We start from the raw sequence: 25,843 nt of genomic DNA, 5'->3' as shown, positions 1-25,843 counted from the left end.
TAACCTAATTTTTAAATATTGCAACAAAAAATGATCTGGTGTATAGTATGGAGAAGTCTTTCTTATTTGCGTTTCTTAGTTCTTAAAAAATTTAGTCCTATTAATTGTTTTGTTTTATCGTTGAGTAATAACGTTTGATTGAGATACCTTAGATGTGAATTGAAATGGCTACATTTGAATGCTAAGATGAACTCAAATAATTTAAGAATAATAATAAAATAATAATAATAATAAAATTTTTACTTTATTTTTTATTTTTTAAGATATCTTAAAAGATAAAACATATTGGATAACCGAAGAAGGTAAACCATTATTTATATTACTTTATTTTTAGACTTGAAATGAGATGATGGATCATCTCACCTCAATTTGGCCCCCCTAAACAAGAAATTCTGGTTCTGTCCCTATCTAATGCCCACGATCTTATTTGAAAGAAAAATTCTACTTATCATTTCTTACATTACACATCAATATGTGATTGTCATTTTTGTCATTCGTGTTTAAATAAAATGAAAAAAATAACAAATTACATATTAGTATATGATGTAGAACTTTTTTGTATAAATGTTTATTGGAAGGTCTAAAACTTACTTCTACACCTTATCCCGACCGTCGATACTCCCTTTTTTATAAGAATTTCACTATACATAAATCAAGATCCTTTAACCAGTACTTATTGCATGTGAAGCCTATTACAGCTTAATTAGAGGCTGATATCAACCAAAAAGACCAAGTACGAATTTGGGTTTTCTCGTGTGGTAGGAAACATGCATATATAGATCAACTACGTAAGTTGATGGGTGGAGTAAGGTTCATGCATGACTCTTGAAAGCTTTGAAAACCTTTCTTATCCACATAATCTATAATTAGAAACTATAAATTAATTTATTATTTTCTTGTGACTTCTCAAAACATTCCATGCGTTGAACTTCTTCAAAAAGATCATTCTCATATGGCTCAATCTCTTTTGGGTCTGTTGGCTCATTTTTTAAAATCTCATAAAATATTCTAATTCAAATTATTTCATTTTTATTCATAAATTATCTCATTACTATTTATAAATTTTTCATCTCATCTAATCTATGTAATTAAAAAAGGCGTAAGTTCTATCTAATCTATGTAATTATAATCTCATAATGTTAACAAAACGGTGTTATTTGCCATTATAATTAATTAATTGATGCTGGAGTTGGGTTTCAAGGATATTAAGTATCATCATTTTATGATAAATTAAAACCTCACCCTCCCCCACCAAAAAAAATAATAATAAATAAAAACAAAACAAAATAAAATAAAAGTGGAAAACATATAGGTCTGTCTCCATTTATTAAGGGATAATTGAAGTGCAAAAACATTCTCTTATCACTTATTATTTATCATTTCACACATTACATCTTATAAAAATATATTTTAATATCTTATAAAAAATAACTCATATCTTATAAAAAAAATATAAGTATGGAGCGTGAAAATGAATAATGATTGATGCATGATATATTTTACAATTAAATGTATAAAAAAAAAGAAAAAAATATTATTTTATAAAAAATCACTTTGGTCATAAATATATATATATATATATATATAAAAGACTATATTTGTATTTAAATAAAAAAACAAAAAGAAGGATAGGATATTGGAGATTAGAGAAGCAGTTAAATAAATAGAATAATAAGTCCCAAAAATAGAAAAAATGGAAAGAAAAAATCACCATAAAATAATGACTTTTGCGTTGCTGTCGCGCACACACACCCACACTCTCTCTCCCCCGTGAGTCCCCATCTCCTATAAATAGAGGATAACGATGTCCGATACCGAAGTGGTTCAAAATTTCAAATAGTTAGTTCCGAAGGAGAAAGAGAGATCGCAAGAGAGCGAGAGATTGTGATTGTTTGTTTTCTGTGTGCGCGTTTGCGTGCGTGTAAAGAGAAAGAGGGAGAAAATGTCGAGTTCTTCGTCTGGGGAAATGGTGTTTGTGGAGCACACTAAGGGTGTGAATGGCCTCCCAAAGGTCATTCTCCGCGAGGTTCGTGGCTGTTCTGCTGAGGTACCGTTCATTCAAACGCGCTCTCTCTCTCTCTCGGACTGTTTCTTTCCTTTGTTGCACTAATGCGTTGGTATTGTATTGTGTGCTTCTGTTAATAATTTCATTTTTCTTGCACTTCGGTTTCTGTTTATTTTGTGTCATCTTTGGTGATTCACGCATTACAATACATCAAGATTTCCTGCCAGCATTGAATCTATCTATGTATTTATGTTGGATTGATTTCTTTTTCTTCCTCTATTTTGTTAAAAAAATTGGTTTCGCAAATTTCTGTCATTGTGTCCATTTGCAAAATGTGTTCATTCTATGTGGGTAACGGATGTGTTTTATGCCCCATTTTTTGCGACAGTGTTTGGCAACAAGGCTCCTTTGTGTGTGTTTATATTATATTCTTGCGGTGCTATGCGTCCAATCTGCCTATCTTGAACAGATATGAGAGACTGCCGATTCTTTGGATGACTTGGCAAACTTTGGAGATGAGGAGAAAGTTTATGGAGATATTATCTGATCTCGAGTTAATAAAAATCTTGCAATACAATCAAAGATTTCCTGAAAGTTTCACATTCTAATATCTTTTGTTCAAGAAAACGTGTGGAAAAGTTGTTATAAATTCTTATAACGTTTTTGCTTGATTGTGAAAGAAACCAGTACCGTCTGAAAACAGTAGGCAATAAGCAACTGTAACAACTGCTATCTAGCCCAGTTCAATGACCATAAGAAACGAACCGAACTTATAATTTTGGATTGTTTTGACATTAGCATCACTGCCTTGATAAAGATTCAAGTTGGGCTTCTTCATTAGTTTCGATTATTAACGAGTATTTACTTGGAAATAATGAAAACCTCAAGTTTATTTCATTAAAAAATCTTATGTATTTGAGGTTTACCTGACTTTGTGTTACTTTTTCTTGCTTGGCTTTAGCTTCTCCTGATCTTCTCTCAGAGGTCCATGATCTTAAAAAATTGTAGATTGGTACATTTTATTTTCATATAACAGGAGTTGATTTTAACTGATCCAAAAAAATATAACAGGAGTTGATTAATTTACTGGTGTAGCTTTTTTTTGTGCACTCTTTTTGTATTGAGGTGTTTTTTTGGTTTAGCTTGTACTTGGAAATGTAGACTTATGAGGAGGCTTATTTTCTTAGATCAAGAAGGGTTTAACACCTTAAGGATTTTCTAAAAATTGTATGTGCCGATGTTATTGGTTCTGTAGCTCTTTTCATTCCTTCACCTGCATACTTTCCAGAGCTCATTGCTGGTGTGTTTCCTTTCATGCAACCTGAGCTCAATTTATATGTGTATATGCTTGTATAAACCTATTTGTTAACATGCGAGTGCAACTCAATTAGAGTGTGGCTACTAGAAAAAAAACGAGGTATTTTCTTGATTAGATTTTTATAGTTGAACTTTTCTGATTGTTTCCTTTTATAATGCTGACAAAGTGACGGATGTTGCTTATTTCAACTTAGCTGTGCTATTTATGAGTTTATCATTTTTGTAATAGGTATATTTGTATGGGGCTCAAGTTACCTCTTGGAAGAATGAGCATGGAGAAGAATTGCTTTTTCTTAGTAGTAAGGTATGTCAATGTGTTATATTTGTAAAAAGCTGTTTCTCTACTGATCGTCAATGACATCAAATTCTTAATTTAATTTGGTCTTTTATGTATACTAATAGGATTAGCTTGTTTCATACCTGCTCTATTACTAGTGAAAGGAAACCTATGTTGATACGTAATGAATGTATGCATTTTTTCCATCTGATAAATTAGTAGTGCATGGATCTTAACTATATAGGTGGGCTACCACCCAATTCTAGACCAGGCCTGACACTTTTTTTAAGAATGTGATCGAAAATGGTTGGAAGCTCTTGGGAAAGACTTGATGAGTTTTTTTTAGCCTTTAAAGGAATGATATTGTGGATGATGCTTATGGTAGAGTGGGTGAAATTTTTTCTTCTAGATTAGCCTTTAGATATCGCTCTTGTTAGGGGTTACTAATTTGTAAAAACTTTGGTCGTCTAGCATTGAGATATTGCTCGAAATTTTCTTATTCCATTTGTCTAGTTTGTAACATGTTAGCCAACTTGTAACTTGAAGCTTTGGACCCACGTTGAGGTCCATGTTGTTGGGAGAGAAGGTGTAACAACCCAAGAAAGGTTCAAGCCACATTTGAGCTTGGACTCTATAAGGGATTAGTCAAGATTATAGTTGGAGCTCCTTGAAATCATTACAAAGGGCAAGAGCTTTTTCCTCTCAAGCAATGTATCCCATTGACCACCTTCCCATACTAAATCCAATCTTAACCATTCCATTATAGGTGACACAGCTCAAGTCCCACACTTCTAGAGGGGTTTGACTCTAATACCATTTGCTACAACTTAAGGAAGGCCCAACTCACATACAATACTCTAAAATGATTAGTTAATGATACAATTGGAATCCTATGGAATTATAATCAAGGACAAGAACTTCTTCCTCGTAACAATGTGAGATTTCATTCGCCACCTTCCTATTCTCAATTTGGGGTATTATAGAAGGAGATAGGGAGGGGGAGCTGGGTCACTTGCAGAGGAGAGGCAACCCTAAGGAAGGGGCGAGGAGAGGAGGAAAGTCATGCTCATGCATAGAGTATGGGATCTCATCCCATTTTTTATTGACAAAATTCATTTATGAAAAAAATTCAAATCAAATGTAAATCTCCTTAAATTCTTATGCATAAATTTCTGAACTGCAATTAGTGTAGAAAAGTTCTTCATATGTCTGATTTTTTTTATCATTCATTCTTTCTACCAGTTTTTTTTTTTTTTTTCCCTTTTGAATATTTGTGTGTTGCAGGCTATTTTTAAGCCTCCAAAGGCTATACGTGGAGGTATTCCAATTTGTTTTCCTCAAGTATGTGGCTCTCCTCCAGTTCTTTTCTCCCCTTATTATTATTATTTTTTTCCTTAAAAGCTAACCAAAAAAATCTTCTACATATGGAGTTTGGAATTCAGGGTTCTCTTGAACAACATGGGTTTGCTAGGAATAGGCATTGGATGGTAGATCCTGATCCTCCGCCTTTTCTGACATGTAGCCCCAACAAGGCTTTCATTGATTTGATCCTTAAGCACTCTGAAGAAGATGCAAAGATCTGGCCACACAGGTGCATGACTCAATCTTGATTGCATGTTTAATAAAGGTATCATGTAATTGCTTACAAGGCATTGGAGCAAGTTACTTCCATTCCATGCTTACCCTTCTTTTTTCTGTTTTTCGTTTATTGTTGGGTGGGTCGAGGGGACAAGTTATTGAGGTTGAGCATTAGTTTCACTTTTTTTTTGTTTGTGTAAACAATCATTTAGTTTATTCCAAGAAATGATCATCTGCTATATGGGAGTGGTATTAGGACTCCTAAAATATGTTACCAGATCTTTTGACTGAAGTAAATCTTGAACTAATAGATAATATTATCACTATCATTTACAGATACGAGTTTCGCCTAAGGGTAACTTTGGGACCTGGAGGAGATTTGATGATGACTTCTCGTATTCGCAATACAAATACCGATGGAAAGCCGTTTATGTTCACATTTTCCTACCACACATATTTTGCCGTTACCGATATCAGGTTCCATTTTGATGCTTTTTTTTAATATTACCTTGAGTTATTCCCCTTTACCCCCCATACTGCATCAATCATATTGCCCTCTCACATTTAGTTTCACTAAGGAGTCCAACATTGATGTCATCGGATATGTTTGAACCATTTGACATGTTTGCTATCTATCTCAAACTTAGGGGATGCTTGGGGAATGAGATGAGATGAGATGAAAATTTTGTGAACAGTAGTGAAATAGTTTGCGAATATTAGTCAAATGGTTTGAGTTAAGATGCTTTATTGGGTTTTGGAAAATGAGAAAAAAATTGAATAAAAATATTATAAAGTTAAAATATTGTTAGAATATAATTTTTTAATATTATTTTTGTTTTAAAATTTGAAAAAGTTGTATTATTGACTTATAAAAAAAAAGTTGTATTATTTTTTGTATTTTGTTTGGAAGTTTGAGAAAGTTGTAACGATTAGGTAATAATTAGATGAAAAAGTTGAAGATTTGAATTTGAAAAGTGTGTGTTTGAGTGATATTTGGGAAAGAAATTATGAGAAATTATGAGATGAGATGAGATAACTTTCCGAAACAAGCCCTTAGTCTTCTTTTCCTCTAGTCAATTAATTGGAATCAAACAATTTAATCAATTGATTGATCTGGGACTTATTAAGATCACAAAATAGCTATGAATTTTTCGTGCCTTGTATTTGATATTTGTGAGAGAGGCATGTAGTTAAATACAAATAGAGATATCTTGTGAACCTTCTTTTGGTGAGGAGCAATGTGTCACACATGAGAAGCTGTCTCTGCCCCTCTCGCTCAAAACAGTACTTTCTTCCGTCCATCTTAAGCAATGGCGTATTGCTGAACTACTGTGAGATAGACAAACCTAATCCAACTTGGTTTAGCTTCTATTTCTTATGAAGACTCCAAATTTCGGAAGAACACAACTACTTTGCCATCATTCATGCTAGTTGTGTTAACTATGACACTTCATCCATTTTATCATTTTAATATTCTCGATAAATTTTCTAAAGTGCCCATTCTATTAGTCTCTTCATGTTGGGCCCTGGAGAAAGAGATCAATTAGTGTCTGGAGATGAAATAAACACCAAAAAGGCAATACCATTGTCTGATGAATTAGTTTCTGTTGTTTAACTGCTTGCAGAATTTATGCCTGACATTTATGTAATGTTCGTGCATCATAGATGACACTTTCAGAGGCAAGTTTTGTTGATTCATTTTGTATGACCTTAGATGAGCAGTTAACTACATTTGTGATTGATGCACTAAGAATTCAGGAGAATGTAAATTATGTATTATTTTCTAATTAGCTCTCATGTTCTTCTGTTTAGTGAAGTGCGTGTGGAAGGACTAGAGACCTTGGATTATTTGGATTACCTGAAGAATAAAGAGAGATTTACAGAACAAGGGGATGCAATAACGTTCGAAGCAGAAGTTAGTACTTGTTTGAATAGGAATGCTTGGTATTTTTGCAGTAATCTTGTTCAAATATATATTAGTTGCTCTAATTACTCTTGTTGTAAAAGGTGGACAAAGCATATCTCAGTACACCCACAAAAATTGCCATTATTGACCATGAAAGGAAGAGAACGTATGAATTGCGGAAAGATGGACTTCCAGATGCTGGTGAGTTGGGTCTGATCCACATGCTTAGGCTTTGAATTTTCCATTCTATGTTAGCAAATTTAATTAGTTTTTTCAATAGTAGATAGCCAGTTGATGAGATGATATTAGGATTAGGGAAATGGTAGTGCAAGAAAATGGACTAGCTGTCGCTTTGAAATTTTTGTGTACCTTAAGATACAGGCCCTCAAATTTTGAGCTGGATTAAAATGGAGTACACTGTGAATGCAGTTGTTATAAATGACTTTAGGACTGCCACATAATCAGATTCTATGGGTAAGTTAGATGGCTTGCTTGCTATTAATCAACCTTTTTGCACGAAAAAATCGTGCAAAAAAAGTGAGTGGTTGCCTATCAATCTTGATGGGCAACTGCCTTATTATAATAAATGTAATAATTTATCATTTTTATTTCTTTTTATTGAGAGTATGATGATAAAATTATCTCCATTCTTATTATTATTTGATGGTTGAACTCATTCATCATAAGTCTTCAGCATTGCTAGTGTGGCATTTTTAGCATAATTATTTTCCTCTGCAGTGGTTTGGAATCCATGGGATAAGAAGGCAAAGGCAATTCCTGACTTTGGGGATAATGAATACAAGCACATGCTATGTGTTGAGGCTGCTTGTGTGGAGAAACCCATTACATTGAAACCTGGTGAAGAATGGAGAGGAAGGCAGGAACTATCTGCTGTTCCTTCCAGTTACTGTAGCGGACAACTTGACCCACAAAAGGCTCTTTAAAGATCAACCCCATCCAAGTGCATATAGTGTACAGGTACATCACCATTTGGAACAAAAGACTCTTGGGTTGAGTTTCATGATCTTTAACACAACATTTCGGGACATGCCAATTGCACAACTTTGCATCTTTCTCAAATGAAACTTAACTCATTTGGATTTAAGGATTGTTTTGCGTGAAATTCTTGCGGTACGATCAAGTACTAACTCTTAACTAAATCACTCTTTCAGGCTCTTTTGCAGTTTAGATTTGGTGCTCCCAGTGAGTTTTTGCCAGCATTGTTTTGTTTTTTGGTTGGAGTACAGATTCATTATTAGCAGAAGTGTCTATAATGTCCTTGAAGCTCTTTATTGTTGAGGAAGAAGGAAGAGAAGGCAGTGTTCAGAAAAGGAATTTGTATTTTTCACTAGGATTTCTGTCCCAAGCAAATCAAAGGAGAAGAAAGAAATGAATCTCGTTTTTGTTTTGTTCCCCTCAAAACTTTCCTTTTTCCTTCAGAAAACATTAGATTCTTTATATGCAACTCTTGTTTCGTTTGTTTACTGAAATATGAAACAGCCACATTCTCCTGTATCAGTCTTGACAATCCATGCATTTGAGTCGATGACTCGATAGTGATTTTCAATTTTCCTGCATGAAGTTTTATTGATCAGATGCACTATTTTTTCTTTAATCATTTAACTATAGAGTTTTAAATCATCAGTCAAGTGATAAATGACAAAAAATATGACACATTATGAACTCACTTCCACCTCTAACTCTGATGAGTTTTGCATGATGGTAATTTCCATAATTGAGTTTCTCACCAACAAAGGGATCATCCCACGGTGCGTTTGTCTCAATCATCCAAAATTAGTTTAGAGTTTACAGTTAAGTCTACAAAATCATATAAATTATAAATTAAATAATGAAAACATTAAAATTATGTAAAAAAAAAAATCATTTAAAATCATAACAATCTTTGTAACGTTTGCTCGAGCGAACGTCACCTGGAGGTTGGAATAAAAGTACGCGATTGCAACATACCTAATTTTTAAATTTAATAGTCTAAAAATTGAAATTATTGAAAATGTAAATCACAAATCATTGAAAATGAACAAGAAATTAAACACATTTCACAAATTTCAAACCACAATGTTTAAATACAATGATTTTGGAATCCTAAAATTCTATAAAAAAAAAAAATTGAGTAGTCGAGTGGCTTACAATTTGTGATAAACTCTGGAAAGCAGCTTGCGGTGGCCTCAGGTGACAACAAATGACAGGAACTGGGAGATGAACTTCACGAAGCATAGTGTGGACTATGGAGACAAAGGGAAGTTCCTACCTTGTGCAAAAGTGAGGAGGGAAGAAGGGGTTCCAAAATACAAGACTCCCTTCTCCACAAAACAACGTCGCTTTGTTAAATATAGTTTAGTTTTCCCCTGCGTTTTGGATTTGCATGAGTGAAATGACGTCATTCCTCTTAAAGTGGAACGACATCGTTTTGATATATTTTTTTAAAAAGAATAAATATTAGAGTTCGGAGTTTGGAGCCCATGTGGGCTCTGACTCCGACTCTAAACTCTGACTAGTGGAGTCGAAGTTATTCCGACTCTGAATTCTATAAACTCTGACTTCGTCAGAGTCAGAACCTTGTTGGAATTTGGTCGGAGTTGAAAAATTGAAAATTTTGCCCACCCTTACTCATAGTAATACTACGTAAAAGTCTCAAATAGATAAATTATCTTTTGTAAAAAAAGTTAACCTCACTAATAAATCATAGATTTTTTATAATTATTTTAGGGTATTTTGGCAAGTGATACTCTCATTTATATTCTTTACTTTATTATTACTTTTTACCTACTTTTTTATTATTTTTTATTTTTTATCTACTTTTTATTACTATTTAATATTTTATTATTAATTTATTATTACTTTTTTATTATTATTCATAAATATTTTCAACACTTCTCAATACTACTCACTATCCAAATGTACCCTTAGGTGAGTTCCATTTTTACGAGAGATTTTATGGAATTTGTCTACTTGGATTTCTGCAAATCATTTCTCATGCCTATTGCTCAGAGCGCATTCTAGTTTTCCTTCTCTGAAAACTCCCATATTATCTATCTTTCTCACTTTTCTCCGTCGGCTGGCAGGTCAGAATTACAACTCTCTCTCTCTCTCTGCAATCTTTACCATTCCAATTCTCTGCAGAGTTTGAACTTTAATTTCAGAACCCATGTTCTCTAAGCTCTTAGTCCTTAATGAGCTGTGTTGTTTTTCCAATTTTCGTGGATATTGCTGTACTTTTTGCTCCTCCTATTTGGTTAGAGAGAGGTTTTACTTTACTTATGGCGCGGTTTTCTCCAGAGCTTTGTGCATTTTGTACTTTTGCACAAACTGAATTTTGGAGGGAGTGTTCAAATCTTTAAGATTATAGACTCAACTCTCCTTCGAAGATGTCTTGTATATTTGCATAATAGGTTTCGATGATAAAGGTATGTATCCTCTACGTGATTGGTTTTTGGATATTGAGTGAAAAACCCCTACTGTTGTAAGGGAAGTGGATCTGATGCAACCACCGCCACATCAGCGTTCACAGAGGAATATCGCGAATTTCAAAGCTCAGATAGTAAAGAGACTTACTGTAGGGACGTCGAAGAAGTATTTTTGTTATTGGATTAGATTTTGAGTTTGAATCTAAGCGAGGTGGGATTTAATAACTTTTCATTCAACTTAGCGGGAAAATGTTCCTCTCCATAACCAGTTTATAGGATCGATTTTGAAAAATGGAAAAAGTTCCACTGCCATCAACTCCCAAGAAGGAAGTTAGCGTGTACAAGTGATGGGTATCGGCAAAGTGAGCACTACTCTTTACTGAATGGGGCAGTTTTTCCATCTTCACCTCCAAAGGGAAGATCGGAAATTGTTGTTGGGACAATTGGGAAGGAGGCTTTTGCTTCCCATCAATCGATGGTTATTGGTGATAATGTGATGTTAGAAAATGGGAATGTTATAAATGTAAGTCAGTGCAGCTTCATTAAAGATCGGAGATAAAACAGAGAGTGAAGGAAGGGTTTTGCTTCTGCACTCGGTTAAATTAAATCAATTAAATGGGACAACAGATTGCGTAGTTTCTTTATATAGTAAAGACCATAAGGAAGTATTAGTTGCTGAAGACATAAAAGACACATTCAATAGAAGTCCACTGCGGGCCCCACTTGGGATAGCATTTTTCTCCACAAGTGTGGGTGGGCCTGCAAAGCTTTTGATTTAGGAAGCATTGATAGCTGTACTAACTCATTTGTCAGTGGTGGCTTGCCTAATACCAATGTGCCAAGGGAATGGATGCAGCTGATTGCAGCAGCACAGGGCCTTGAAGAGGTATCAATGGAATGTGCCAATTTGTTGAAAAATGGATTAGATGCCTAGATTAAACGATTGATCGGGTCCTGCATTGGTCATGACACATTGAAGAACAGTATATACGCACACCAGTTTCCTGGGAAGCTCATTAATGGTGTTGCTTCAGGACTTTATTATCAGTTGCAAAAGGGCAGTAGGCCTTTCGAAGGCATCCAAGAACAGGGACAGAATTTCCCAATTTTGTCGCTAGATCTCAAGGTGGCAATGGAGCTGAAACCCCAGGAGCTTGGAAAAGACTGGCCATTGCTGTTGTAGAAAATATTTTCACATGCATTTGAGGAATAATATTTCTGGAGAAAACCTGTCTCCGGTAAGTGATTTTACATAGGTACTGACTTCTCTCCCAAGGGTCATGACGGTATCAGCTTTGCTTGGGTGCTAATGCAGTAACTCTAGTCTGTGGCCTTTGATGAAGCAATCTTCTGTGGTTGTGATTAAACTTTGTCACTAAGAATTTGAATGGTATGAAAGCAGGATATGTTCTGGTTTTAAATGTTGTGCTAGATCTCAAATACCCACCTTTAACAGCAACCAGCAGTAGGAAGTTGGACAAAGAACCCCATGTTTGCTTGACATGTTGTGTTCTTAGCATAGTTTTGGTTTCTTACTGCATATTTTCATGAGTTTTCCTTTGTAATTTAAAGCTATTGAGAGGATAATTTCTTTTTGCAGGAATGATATGCCTATTTCAGTTGTTAAGTAAAACCACATGATGTAAAAGTTTTTGTGTAATGTGTTTCAAACTTAGCATTTGTCGAATTCAAATTGACAGCTCATTCTCATAAGATTTTTCTTGAAGAATTCAATTTCGGTTCTTGAATTCTGTGGCATTGAAATTTGACTTGTTTTCTTTCAAACAATGCACTTAACTTTCTTTGAAGCTTTTCCAACATTTTACTTTATATTAAGTGGATCATACTATCAAGTTAATTAGTTAGGGGCAGCACTAGTAAGGATTAGTTATTTTGTGGGTTCAAAACAAAAGGAAGTCCACTCTTTGAGGCGCAGGAAGTCTTGTATTGTGCAATCTCTCTCACAACCTTGCTGAAAGGGTCTGTCTATGATATAAATAGATTTGTACTCTCTGGTATGATAGTTTTAAAAAGTACAGATTTTTCAAGCATCCACCATACCCATATCTGATATGTATCCAGCAGGATATACATTGAGATATTGCAGGGCATATGCGGTGTGTATCCATACTCAAAGAGATCAAGTCTTTCCATCAATATGGCTCAGATACAGCGGAATACGCAGCATATGGCATAGATAGTCATTCTTTGAGGAGAGATTCAAAAGTATTGTCCTCTCTGAATTGCTCGAGTAAGCAATGCATAGTGGTTTGTGATGTCACCTGGCTAACAAGAATTAGCGTGTCATCATTTGGTCAATAAGAGCTTTCATTTGCATGAAACATGATAGACTTGACATGCGTTTCAGAGGACAGGAGTGGTGCATGACCCAGGGGACAAAAGAGTGTAATATCCATAGCAAGGCTGAGTGGCTGTACCATCCTGGGGGTTCGCTCACCCTTCACGACATGAGATCCTTATCTCTTACCTTTGAGCCAAGACCCTTAAAACTGTACTGTGTTGCACTGGACTAGACAGTTCCCTGCCCTGTTGGGTTGAGTAGAGTGCCGCCTCTGCCAATGTCAACATGAAGGTGTTTGTAGCCATCACTCGCAGGTCTAGGGGAATTACAAGCTCCCATCCATCTGTTAGAGGATATATGGAGGAGGTAGTTGTGTCCTTGATTATGCGAAACTTCCTTAATCGTTGAGTTCTGCTCCCAACCCAGGCAGGCATGGTTTGCATCTCCATGCAAATTTGAGTCCTTTAAATAGATGTGGACACTCAAACTTTGAGGAGATGCAACAAGATATTGCTCCTTAAGTATTGCTCACATAGCATTGTTTGATTGGTGGAGGGATGCTCAGAATCTGAAGCTCAAGGTGTATGATTCTTTGCTCATTGCGGAATTGGTTCTTTGGCTTGGGGTTCCTGAGTTTGACATCTCAATCTCTGTAGAAAAACTTTTAAGAATCTTATGGCTAGATCAAGATAAGTATATGCACTGTTGCTGGGTTCGTTTGGGCATACTGTCTTTATGAGCTGGATTCGCTTTGTTGCGAGACAGGATTTATCCCATTCGATTTGCAAACCATAGTCTCTAATATCTCTTTTTAAGCATCTAGATTGCACATACCAAAACATATCCAATAAAGTTTAAAATAAATCTGATGCTGATTTTTGCATCACTGTTATCAATCCAACATTTTCATTTGCTGTGCTGCTTGTATGTTAGACTGATGGCATGCTTTCCTTTCCATTGTAACATAATTTAGACTTGAGTCTTTGCGGGATGATTTTAGCATCACTGGCATGTAAAGTAATCAACATTTTCATTTGCTTGGCTGCTTGTATGTTAGATTTTGATCATATGCTTTCTTTTCTGTCCATGTAATGTCCACATATGCCATGCATGGTCTGCTCAGCATGCACGTACACTATTGACAAGCAAAACTGCTAAGTGGGCGAACTATTCCCAAATGAGTTGATCTTGGATACAGCAAAGTATTATTATATTTACACAGTACTTCATCATTGGGTAGTATTTCTTTTTCACTCAACATAGGTAAACCGGATACATATTTCATATTATTCTTGCAATAACTATGTACCATGCCACTGCAATGTTGGCAATTTGATCGTAAAAAGGTGATGCCATGTCAGGTCGCAGGACATTAGCAACGTATTATTCTTATAGCATGAGATGTGAGTGTTGTTTTAAGCTTGATGTGCAGAGAAGGACGAGGCTGCATTATGGTTAGACCACATAAAAACCCTCCAGAAAGGCCGTTGCTTCGGCTTGGGATGGGGACCTATCGGCCTAATTGATTCTGATTTGCTCAACATTTCCCACATCACATGGACGTCTTGATATCCACAGGTTTGTACATCATTGTGAAGCTTCAACAGCCCAGCACCTGCACAAAACTAGTCCACATCATGTTAGGGGTAGCTTTCATGCACATCAGAGAGGAAAGTAAAAGAACAAAAAAAGTCAGCTTTTTATGCAGATAATATTATATGCTCTGGAACTGCTTTCATTCTGATGCTTCAACTTAGTGGTTCTAGCACCACCAAGGAGGTGTTGCGGCCAGGACCTTTTTGGGGTCATGTTTTTTAGCACAAAGTTGTAGGCAACATGGTATTTTAATGTTTGTTGTTAGGTCATTACTGAAGTGTTTCTTTTCTTCCTTTTAGCAGGCCATGTAACTGACGTGACTCAGCTTAAAGTTGCACTGAAAAAGATGTTGATCCTAGCATAATTCACAAGGCACATCTTTCGGCGTGAGGGCAAAAGTGTTGGCGTTACCACACTTTACATGAGTGGCGGCATAGAAAAGTAAGAAATAGAATAGTGCAGGCAGTACTTTACTTGTTTTTTATACACAAAATCAAATCTCGTCTCATCTTATATAATTTATAATTTTTTTAAATTATCATATAAATATAATAAATAATTTAATTTTTTTTAATTTTAAAATAAAAATAATATTATAATAATATTTTATTCAACTTTCAACAAAACATTTCATCTCATCTAAACTTGAAGTTTCAAAATATAGCAGCCATGAACAATATTTAATTTCTGTAATGTCTTTTGTTTTTAGGGAAAAAAAAAACATATAATTTCTTAGACTTTCGTCCATAGAGTGTGTCCTTAACTTCGTCTAAGAAGGAGTGTGGAATTTGGTCAACTCTACTCCATCTTAGACGGAGTATGAGGTTTGATTAATTTTATCTTGAACAGAATTGTATTGTCTCTCAGACTTTAAGTCTGTAAAGGTTTTATAGTTTAGATTAGACCATGCCAGTCATGAGTGTATATTGAGAAATTATTAATATTATAGTTGGTTTATAATGTATCAGGTCAAGTTTGTAATGTCCGTAATTAATGAATACTTTATCAACCAAAAAAATAAAATAAAAAAAGAGTACTCTGGTGGTATGGCATACAGTCACACTCAACTTTGTTTTGCCTTCAAAGTGGATTTAGCCTATTGGGAATTAGCCCCTCCACTAGTGGAATCTTTTGAGCTATGTACCACCCTTGAGTGTATACTAACAATAGGGATTAGGAGAGATCAAGATACAAAACACTATCTGAATAATGAAAATAGAAATTACTTACATCAACCTACTATTGATGTAATCCTCAACACACCCAGTGTTGTTGAGTTAAAAAAAAAAAAACAATTACAGTGTGCAGAGAGTGCGGCTGATGTGTAGCCGTGCTCTAATGATAATTACACTGTAAACAATCGATTTTTTTGCAGGAAAATAATTTCCATTAAAAAAAAAGGGGATAAAATGCATCTTTTATTTATTTTTTAATAGTTATATTATAATATAGAAAACAAATCAATAGCTTCAGCATGACACAGTTACGAGGTCAGCAAGTGTAAACACTGAATGAACCATGAAAGTCGAGAAAATCAAAGGATTTTATACGTTTTTTTTTTTAGTTGGTGGAGAATATACTCATGTATTGGGTGTGGAAAAATATCTGTATTGTCTATGAATTGATATTTGATTTGACGAATTCGTACGGACATGTATTTTGGGCTTTCAGTGGGATTCCTTTCCTCGTCCTTGGAGGAGTTCCTTAACCCATGTTTTCTTTCTGCTTTCGATTATATTTATTTAAATTTTAAAGTCTTTGACGACGTTTTCAGAAACAGGGTTTTTTTTTCTTAATTCATTTAAAAAAAAGGGTTTTTGTAGCAAAGGGTTACTGAAAATAAATTATAATTTGTAAGAGTTGGTATCAAAGAAAAAGTCGAGATATTGGGTTTTTAGCTAATTATGGTTATTTGAAAAGAAAGCTAAGATCATATTACTATAATAATATTAAAATTGAAAATTTATTTTCGAGGAAAGTATATTTTTATACATCAAAATTATCAACATGTATTCCAAAAGATCTCTCCTTCCTTAGCAAACGGCACCATCGATCACGAATTGATCGTTAAAATGGTATCACTTGTTTTATTTTTCATTAATATTAACGATTAATAATGATTTCACTATTTGTTGACAAATTGCAAAATGGTGTTAATTTGCATTCTTTTGTTTTTTTTTTTTTTTAATTTTTCCTAAGTACAATATTTTCAAAATACTGGGATGACGGTCTTTTTCGCCTTACTTTTCTTAATATTTTTTTTTACTGTTCTTGATACTTGTTAAGGATGTTATTGCTAACCCGACTACCTCTCAAGGAAAAAGGAAAATTTTCAAACACTTCAAACCTACCCCCGGGGACTCTCTCTCTCTCTCTCTCTCTCAGTTTGTGTTCCGACAGGAAAATGTAGAAAACGTTAAAAGGAAATTAATCATGCCAACTGCCAAACACCAAGCGACCGACACAATACCCATATGATTTAACATGAAAAAAAAAAATAGTAACATCAGAGAATATCTAGAATTCTATCCAATGGGGAACTTGAACAAAGTAAAAAAAAAAAATCATTTAGAAAAATAGGTAGGATGAAAGAAGATGGACAAAAAACATTATTAAAAAAGAGATTCCCATGTTTTTTTTTTTTTTTTTTATTAAAATTGTAATTGTTCGTGTCCAGCTTGTGTGGGTGAGATTGATTTCAACATGAATATGAAAAGAAGAATATTAAGTGGGAACATGACAGGTTCCATTGGTATGGAGAGAATGTCTTCATTTGAGAGTTTTCTTTTAAACCGTTGATTATAATAAGCTTATAAAGAAAGCAAAAAAGGTTACTCTCATCGAAGAAAAATTCGTAGCCATCTGATAAATTCTATTTTTCTTACTGTTAAACAGAAGCAGAGGAAGGAGAAGAAGAAGAAGAAGAAGAAGAAGGGGAAGGATGTTAACAAAGAGGGAGGAGCGTACACTTTCAGTACCCAGAAAAAAGAAGAAGAACCAAGACAAAAAGCTTGTGTACTGGGGCTCTGTTTTCCAAGGCCAGAAACAGAGGAAAAAAATATCAATCTTCAGGAACTGTATTGACACTCTGAAAACAAGTTAATTAAAGAGAAAAACAGATGAATTGGGAAGAAACTTGTCAACAATTTTTTCATGATACAATTTGGTTACAAATCGCACAAATCATGGACCAGAAAAAGGAAGGAAACAAATAATTGATTTTGGTGCCATTGCTAACATACAACACAAGTATACACATGAAAAAACAAATAAAATCAGATCGTAATAAAGGAGAAGAAGAGACCATACTGACCATTTTTGCGAGACTTAACGCGAGCAGAAACAGAAATCCAAACACGCCTGACAGGGAAAATCATTTTCTGCCATAAATCCATCAACTTTTCCTTCACCCTGAGTTTCTTTCTGGGCTTTCTTCTCCTATTCCCACCACCACCAAGTCGAACCGCTATGGCTCGTAACCCGGCCAGACCTGAGACCCCTTTATTCACTTTCTTCTTTTTATCTTTCTGATCTCTGTCTTATTCTCTCCACACACACACGCACACAGCGAGAGAGAGAGAGAGAGAGAGAGGTTGTTCTTGCTGGGGGCAGCTTCGAGAGCAGCCAAGCTCAGAGCGTAATAGGTGCTACTTGGTTGTCGTCTGTTATAACTCTGTATTCAGTGCACCGACACGTGACGGTATCTTTTCTTACTTTATTATTTTTTTGGCATATTCTTTTATTATTTATTACTTACTTGCATCTCTTATCCGACCGCACTGTAATTTCAATTTTCATTCGGACCATCAAAACAAAATTTTTAGTTTAATTTTATTAGTATTTAAAAATAATCAATTATTTTTCAATTATTGTGAATAAAATGGCTCATTTAATAATGATTATTGTAGCTAAAACAAATATATAAATGTTAAATAGTGATATGTATGTACGTAAGTTTATTGAAAATTAAATAATAGAAAAATGTTATTTGTACTTAAAAAAAACTTATAAAAAAAACTTATTTTTCCATGTATATGTTGAAAATTAAGAAATTTGAAATTTAAAAATAAAACTGACAAAATACTAAGTAAAAATTGTAAGTATATATAACATTATTTTTAATAATATTATATGCTATAAATATTACAATGAGATAAATGTTTTTTTTTTAATCATAAACAAGCGTTTTTTTTTTTTCTCAAATTTAAATATTTTTACATTATCAAAGAAGGAAAGAAGGACAAGTGGTGCAAATAAATCTATGAAAATCTTTTGGCTTTTGGGGAAACTTTATCGTTTAGTCATTTGTCGGGGTCTAATTTTTGGTTTAAATTATTGACGTGTGTTTTGAAACGTGGCCAATACCAAAATTAAAGTCCAATTAGAAACTCTTTTTTTTTTTTTAATGTATACATAACAATTAATTATTAAAAAAAGAGTGTCAAAATATATTTAATTTGCAATAATAAAAAAAGGTTGAAGGAGGGTTAGAAGGAATAGTGTCGGCAAGGTCACTGTCCACGTGGTCAATAGGCAACGGATATGGAGGGAAAAAGATTGGTGTGATTAGACGATAGCTCTCTCAAGGTTAGTGAAAGGGATACCCTTTCCTATCTCATCCTTCCACATTTCAATCTAAACATTAACATGTTTTTTTGTCCAAACTTCTCTTCTCTTCTCTTCTTTTTTTCTTTCTCATATCTCAACCATCAATCATTTTTCTATTTCTTGGATAAACAATTGTTCAAAAAGTGATTCAATAATTGGGTTCCTACTTTCCAAATTGTTATATATATATATATATGTATGTATGTATGATAGTGATAGGATTATAATTCTATTATTATCTATCTACAACTCAACTGTATTTCAAGTTTTTTATTTTTTTTTATAATTTTTTAAGTATTTTTTTAACATCTATAATCATTAAAAAAATTAAAAATATATATAATTTTATTAATACACACTTCTTTAATTATTAAGTAAAATAAAAAATTAAAAAAAAATCAAATAAAAAAAAGTAGTAGATGAGTGATGGATAATTGTGGTAAGGTCATGATCCAACTTATAGATCAAGACAATATAAATCCAAACAAACTAAATGGTATGATTAGACATGTATTTTTTTTTTCTTTCTTTTTTTACTTGAGATCATACGTTAGCTCACTTACAGTTCGACCCGATTAATCAGACAGATCGAAGACGAGTCCACTTTTCAAGTCAAACATTATTCGTATTTTTAATAATGTTAATATTGTTGAATTGTAATTAAACTGGTATGTAGTAGTAATAAATGAATGTGTGAGGCATGGTTTTTTTTTTTTTTTTTCTTACAACTCGCGCGGGGGTTCGAATCCATATTTTTTATTTAGAGAACTATATTGTATGTCATCAGATCATCAAGCTCTTGACATATATAAATATATACATCTTATATACACAAATCACACATGACAATTTTAAAAATTATAATTACTTGTAATCTTCTAAACATTTTTTAATATGGTATCAAGTCATTAGTATATAAGTAAAATAGAATAAATATTTTTTCAGTAATTTAATATCACACAACGAGAATATGAATGGATGATATTAGAAAGAATGATGAGTAATATTAGTCAAGGAGTTTAATATTCAATTTGGATGAAATGATCTTTGACATGATAATTCACATTTTCCATCTTAATGCTACTAGCTGTCACTCTGCCTCATGTTCACCGACTAAAATATAGTGACGAGACTTAGTGCCATTTTAAAAGGATTTGGACCACAAATCTCTTTAGCTTTTTGTCATGAATTTCGTAAATTCTCCAGCTGGGTCTCAGATTTTTGTACATATCTGATAGAACTTCCAATACACAACATGACTAGTGATCACTGATCATGATGAGCTTTCCTAAAAAATTTAGCTAGGGTTTTATGACCAATACCATAATAGATATACATATATATATATATATATATGGTATATATATATATATATATATATATATATATATGGCATGGATTAATATCCTTTTGTAATTCTTTGATTCAACATCTTTTTATAATTCGAAAAGAGGTAGATAAAGTAGTTTGTAGACGTAGTACTAAATTCTACTCTTGGACAATAGAAATGATATTTACAGTGTTAGGAGAGGTTTTGATAGTGAATTGAGTTGAGATGAGATGAAAGTTGAATAAAATATTATTATAATATAATTTTTTAATATAATTTTTGATTTGTGATTTAAAAAATTGAATTGTTTATTATATTTTATTTAAAAATTTAAAAAAATTATAATGATTAGATGAGATAAGTTGAGATCAACTCATTATCCAAACAAGACCTAGAGTATGTAAGTATTGCACACTCCTTTTAAAAAAAAGTTAATAATATGGGATTCACTTGAGTAATACGTGAGATTTGAACACTTTAAAACTATTTACTCTTTGGATAATATAGATATAGACATAATATTAATAAAATGAATCTATATTTGTATTTATATTTCTTGGAATCCTGAAAAAATATTTGAATTAGAATATTATAAAATATCTTGATCCATATGATGGAAGATAGGGACGTTGCGTTCATAGGAATTAGACCTATGCACCTACCTCAAGCCAGCTCAATACCCAAGTAATTTAGGTGAATATCTAGGCCCTTAAAAATAAATGCACATTAATAAATAAAAATAATTTTGTAAATAATGACATATTGACATGGGGTTATAGAACTTATTGAAGGACACAAAAGGAAACTTAATTTTGATTATATATTTATACCTATTTAATCCAAAGAAAGTTCTAAAAAGTTCTTGAAACTTTAACAAAAATAAATTCACAGATTGAGATGCATATCAAATCTATTTTACATAAAAAATAATTTTATAAAAATCTCTTTACTCGTAAAGTACTCTCAATTAAAAGACGTCGTATTTTAAACTTTTACCGCCCTCAAGCTAGCTTTAGCTCATATATATTTTCGGCCTTAGTTCTGACGTTACATAATTTATTTGCAAAAGCATTTAATTAATGGGGCCTTTCTAACAATCATGCTCATGTTTGAACTTTGTAGGAATTTCGTCTATGAGAGATTGTATTTGAGTATATATTGCTGGGTTTTTTTTTTTTAATAAAAGAATGTTGCAGTTATATATTTTATTTATTCACTATATATATATATACACACACTTCATAAACACTTTTTATATATGAATATGCTTTGGACATGAATTAATGATGTATAGGGTTTTCTGAATCTCAAGATTTTTTTTTTTTTTTTTATAATTTCTTTAACAGAAAGAACACGAAACTTTATAACAGATAATTTGGGTTTCAGATTCCAAATTGCATAATGTCAAGAAGATCTTAAATTATATATATATATATATATATATTTCTGGTAACGAGAAATGTTTGGATTGTAATATATAATTTTAAAATAAAGTTTACAAAGACTTGATATGATATGTTAAAATATTATAAAAAAAATTATAGAATAAATAGACAGTATCACATTAATAAAGACATTAACTTATAAACTTAATTTTATAATAAATATATTTATAGACGTGACACTTCTTCTTTGTTCATAATAAATTGGCCTATGTAATCAAGTGTACGTGTCTCGTGCGGGTCGTATCGTCAACTTCAAACTAAACATGAGAAGGTTTTGGTATTAAAGTTATTTTGGACTTTCGATCAAAACCTTCTCTCACCTAATAAATTAATCCAAACAAAGCATGATCATTGTACGTAGGGTTCTTCTTTTTTCTAATTTTCTTAATTAAATGTTGGTCCTACGTGGTCCATCCACCATAAATATTATATCCATAATCTTAATTGATCTTTATGGATTTGATTTTTTTCAATTGGTCAATTATATGTAATAGTGGATAATCTAATCATAACATCATTAAATATATCTAAACCCTCTCTCTCTCTCTCTTCTTTGGGTTGGAAATAGGGAATAATAATCTCTTTAATTATTCGATATTAAAAGGATAATGTATAGTATTTATTGAATCTATTTTTTATTTTTGTTATAATATGATCATATAATAATAATATCAATATATAGTAATAACAATTGTAATCATTAAGTTTTCTTATCAAAGGACAATATTATAAATAAATAAGTTACACATTTTAATGATTAAAGATATTAGGAAACAGAACAATGATCAGTTCATTGATCTGTTTCATGTCCAATCAGCATATGGTAAGAAATTTCAAGACATTGTTAAGAGATTTTTATAGTTTAATTAAGGACTATGATTTGTTTGGATTAGGAAGTAGGAACATGTCATCAAATATGAGGATCTTATAACATTAATTAACCCTATAAGACAAAATATTTCTGGTCAGATTCCATGTTATCCATTTCACAAAGATAAGAGGATAGAATAATGTGGTTTTTTTGTTCATAAGCTTTCAGAGTAAATTAAAGTTTGGTTACCCAAAAAAAAAAAACTGTAAGATTTGGGTCCAATTTATATATCACATAGAGGATTCGTTTTCATTTTACCTTTTTCTAATCATAACTAATATTTTTAAAAAAATATTATTTATCATCCTATCCGCACGCTTATCATGATATGGTATTAGATGATTGATTAACAACTGAAACATAACAAAAAGTTTCTGAAACATTTAATATCACACTATAGGATAATGAGATGATGATAAATGCAGAATGAACGATGACTAAATTATAAACATTTATTTTTCAAAAAAAAAAGGAAAAAACATGAACCACAAGAGTACTTAGAAGGCCAGGGGGGTTTCAACATTGAGAATAAAAATTAGTTGACTGGATGCCACGAGTATTATTATTATTGCCTCTAAACTTTATAGAAAGTTGAAATGAAGGGACGTTGGTTGCTGATCAATTTCCTCATGAAATAATTTAACTTTTTCCTATTGGGATTATTCTCAGATTGCATAATGTCAACAACAAAGAGAGTGTCTGAACAGAAGCCTCATCCTGGCCGGTTACAATGGGAGCATCATCATCTACTTTAGTCAAAAATATTTGAGTTAACATTAAAGACATGAGTGTATGCTGATCATGAATGAAGAAGGAATAAAATCATCCCCCCAACCAATCATATTAATTTGAATATAATTAACATGATAATATTAATATATATATATATATATATAATTTCCCTTTTAGAAATAATGATCAGCATCCATCTTTCTTTATCAAACATGATATATCCATGCTTTTGTTCAAACCCAATAAAAACAAAAGATCAAATATATTTAGTGCTTTGTCCTTTATTTTTTTGCATTTGCAATCAACTTGAACTAGTGTTCATATTCCAATCCACTGCACTTAACCTCCCATAAATAAATAAAAAAAAATAATAAAGTGACTTTTTCTAGAGCTTTTGAAAGATAGAAATGACTGATTTAGATGGCTATGGTTTTGGATTAATAGCTAGTGAAGATAGGAAACAATCCCATGTTTTTCTTTTCAAAATACAAAAGGTTTAAGCATTGGATTCCCAAAATGTGGATAGAACTTTTCAAGATCCATCATTATAAACAAAAATATGCTTTGTGAGGAATTTTCTAGTCAGAATAAAGTCTTCATGTACATAAATATTATAATTCAATATCATTCTATTTGTTTCAGCATAAATAGATCTATAAAATACAAAATAAACATTAGATATTTTGGATATCAACCTTAGAAAATGGTGGGTGGTGGATATTTTCCTGGAAATAAAAAAAAAAAAAAAAAAAAATTGTCCAATTCCATTCTATGAGAATCTTTGTCCATTTTTGGGAGTGTAATTAGTCAACCTTAGAAAATGGAAGCACTTGTTTTTGCCTTCAAATTGATCTAAATATTGAGAGGTAGCTAGGAAGAACGTCTAGCTAGGGTTGAGGTATCTATCACCCTAAATCCACACTTTGTCTTCCAATTGTTGTTTGTGGGAAAGAATGCAATCTTTCACCTGTCCTCTTCATTCACCCACTTTTATTTATTTTACTGGTTTTATGTCTCTTCTAGAAGGCAATAAAATCAAGTGGGTGGAGGGGGAAAAAATGAGAATGATGACTGGATGGACAACAATGGCAGCACGCAATAACCATGACTTGTTGCCATTATAAATTACACTTAATTAATAGTTCCAGTGAGATCCTCCTCATTGCATAGTCAACAAGAGCATCATAATTACAGGCTTTAGACCTCATTATGGATTTTTAACAAGCCATTGCAATTTGCTCAAACCACTGCAATTCAGGTAAATATTGAAATTAGTATAATACTTTCATTTTATCATATATAATTAAAATTATTTATATAAGCATTAATTTTTTTTTTTTAAATGATATACAAATTCACCAAATCTGTTGCTAGGCATTGGTTCTTCCTTGGGGTATAAACTTTTGGACTCCAAATTAAGCAATCAGCAAAAGGATCATTTTCATGGTATATAATCTACATATAATACATTTGCAATTGTTCAATCTCAATAGGATCTTGGTTGATGTTCTCAAGAAACTCTTTGTTTTTTCTTTTTAAAGGAGGACGGAACCTCCACATATTATTAAAAAAACTCTCAGTCAGGCAAAATAATCGCCATAATTACATCAATAAAAATCACCCAAAAAATTCCCAACAATCATCCCAAGTCTCCTAACGTCTAACATAAGATAAACACATTCTATCCGTACGTATAACACCCTTAAGTCTCCCCTGACCAAACTCCTCTCCAAAAAAATCCCAAGTAACACCACTCGTCCCATGTTTTGATAAAAAATCAGCTACCATATTACCTTCTCTAAACACATGTTTAAAATATACATTTAGAGAATAAATAATAGATTGTGCTTCATCCAAAAAAATCTCACATATACCAATATTTACACGTTCTTGTTATAAGCCAACCCACCACAACATTAAAGTCTGACCAACACATCTCTAAGTCCCAACTGTTGACAAAGATGAAGGCCATCTACAAAAGCACTACATTCAGCAATGATATTTGTTGCCTGGCCATAACAATGGGCAAAACCCCAAGCACCTAGCCCAAAAACTCTTGAGTTGGTGTGTTTAGTCGGTATGGGCTTACTCTTGTACAAGTGATTGTAGCTGGTAATGATAGTTGGGCTGAACTTTATAGGGCTGTGTGCTATTCATGCTCTATCTTTTTAATCTTGGTCAGTTTTTTTGGAAAACAGAATTTACGTTTGAGAAGTTTGTCCCCAAGTTAATTATAAAAAGGAGTTGAAAAATGTTTGGAGAATTTGTATTTCAAGCCTTAAAATATGGACCGACTTCAAGTAAAAAAAATAAAAATAAAAAAACTAAACGAAAAGACAAAGAAATGGAAAATATAGTCGAATTCTAATGCTTAAAGCATAACAAAAATATTATATAAAGAACCAAGCAGCTAGCTAGAGAGGTATGCAGCTAAACTTGAGAAACTAAAAC

At 32.6% G+C, this 25,843-nt stretch overlaps 1 protein-coding gene and 1 long non-coding RNA gene across 3 annotated transcripts; one reads left to right on the top strand and one right to left on the bottom strand.

Annotated features, from left to right (window-relative positions):
* The first annotated feature begins 1,819 nt into the window (after positions 1-1,819).
* On the top strand, positions 1,820-8,677 carry LOC108986102 (putative glucose-6-phosphate 1-epimerase). Of its 2 annotated transcripts, none has more exons than XM_018958653.2 (9): positions 1,820-2,047; positions 3,552-3,626; positions 4,884-4,940; positions 5,030-5,190; positions 5,514-5,654; positions 6,990-7,092; positions 7,185-7,284; positions 7,822-8,061; positions 8,256-8,677. In XM_018958653.2, exons 1-8 carry the CDS (start codon positions 1,943-1,945, stop codon positions 8,025-8,027), a joined length of 948 nt encoding a protein of 315 aa, XP_018814198.1. In that variant the 5' UTR covers positions 1,820-1,942; the 3' UTR covers positions 8,028-8,061; positions 8,256-8,677. The 2 variants fall into 2 exon arrangements, with proteins under 2 accessions (XP_018814198.1, XP_018814331.1); XM_018958786.2 differs by having other exon boundaries at positions 1,832-2,047; positions 5,042-5,190.
* Positions 8,678-13,975: 5,298 nt separating this feature from the next.
* On the bottom strand, positions 13,976-18,048 carry LOC108986282. The gene is made up of 2 exons (XR_001995352.2): positions 17,720-18,048; positions 13,976-14,425 (listed from the first exon to the last, which is right to left on the bottom strand). It is a non-coding gene; the product is annotated as an uncharacterized LOC108986282 (long non-coding RNA).
* Between the last annotated feature and the right edge of the window lie 7,795 nt (positions 18,049-25,843).

The sequence above is a fragment of the Juglans regia genome, chromosome 7, assembly GCF_001411555.2.
Source record: "Juglans regia cultivar Chandler chromosome 7, Walnut 2.0, whole genome shotgun sequence".
Taxonomy (NCBI): domain Eukaryota; kingdom Viridiplantae; phylum Streptophyta; class Magnoliopsida; order Fagales; family Juglandaceae; genus Juglans; species Juglans regia.
Note: the sequence above shows the minus strand (reverse complement) of the source record. Positions and strands in the feature narration are given on the sequence as shown.

Excerpts from the sequence above, each read along its gene's own strand:
- LOC108986102 (XM_018958653.2), top strand. The coding sequence starts at position 1,943 with ATGTCGAGTTCTTCGTCTGGGGAAATGGTGTTTGTGGAGCACACTAAG. Across the intron at positions 3,627-4,883 it reads TGCTTTTTCTTAGTAGTAAG|GCTATTTTTAAGCCTCCAAA; the intron begins GTATGTCAATGT and ends TGTGTGTTGCAG. Across the intron at positions 5,655-6,989 it reads TTTGCCGTTACCGATATCAG|TGAAGTGCGTGTGGAAGGAC; the intron begins GTTCCATTTTGA and ends TCTTCTGTTTAG.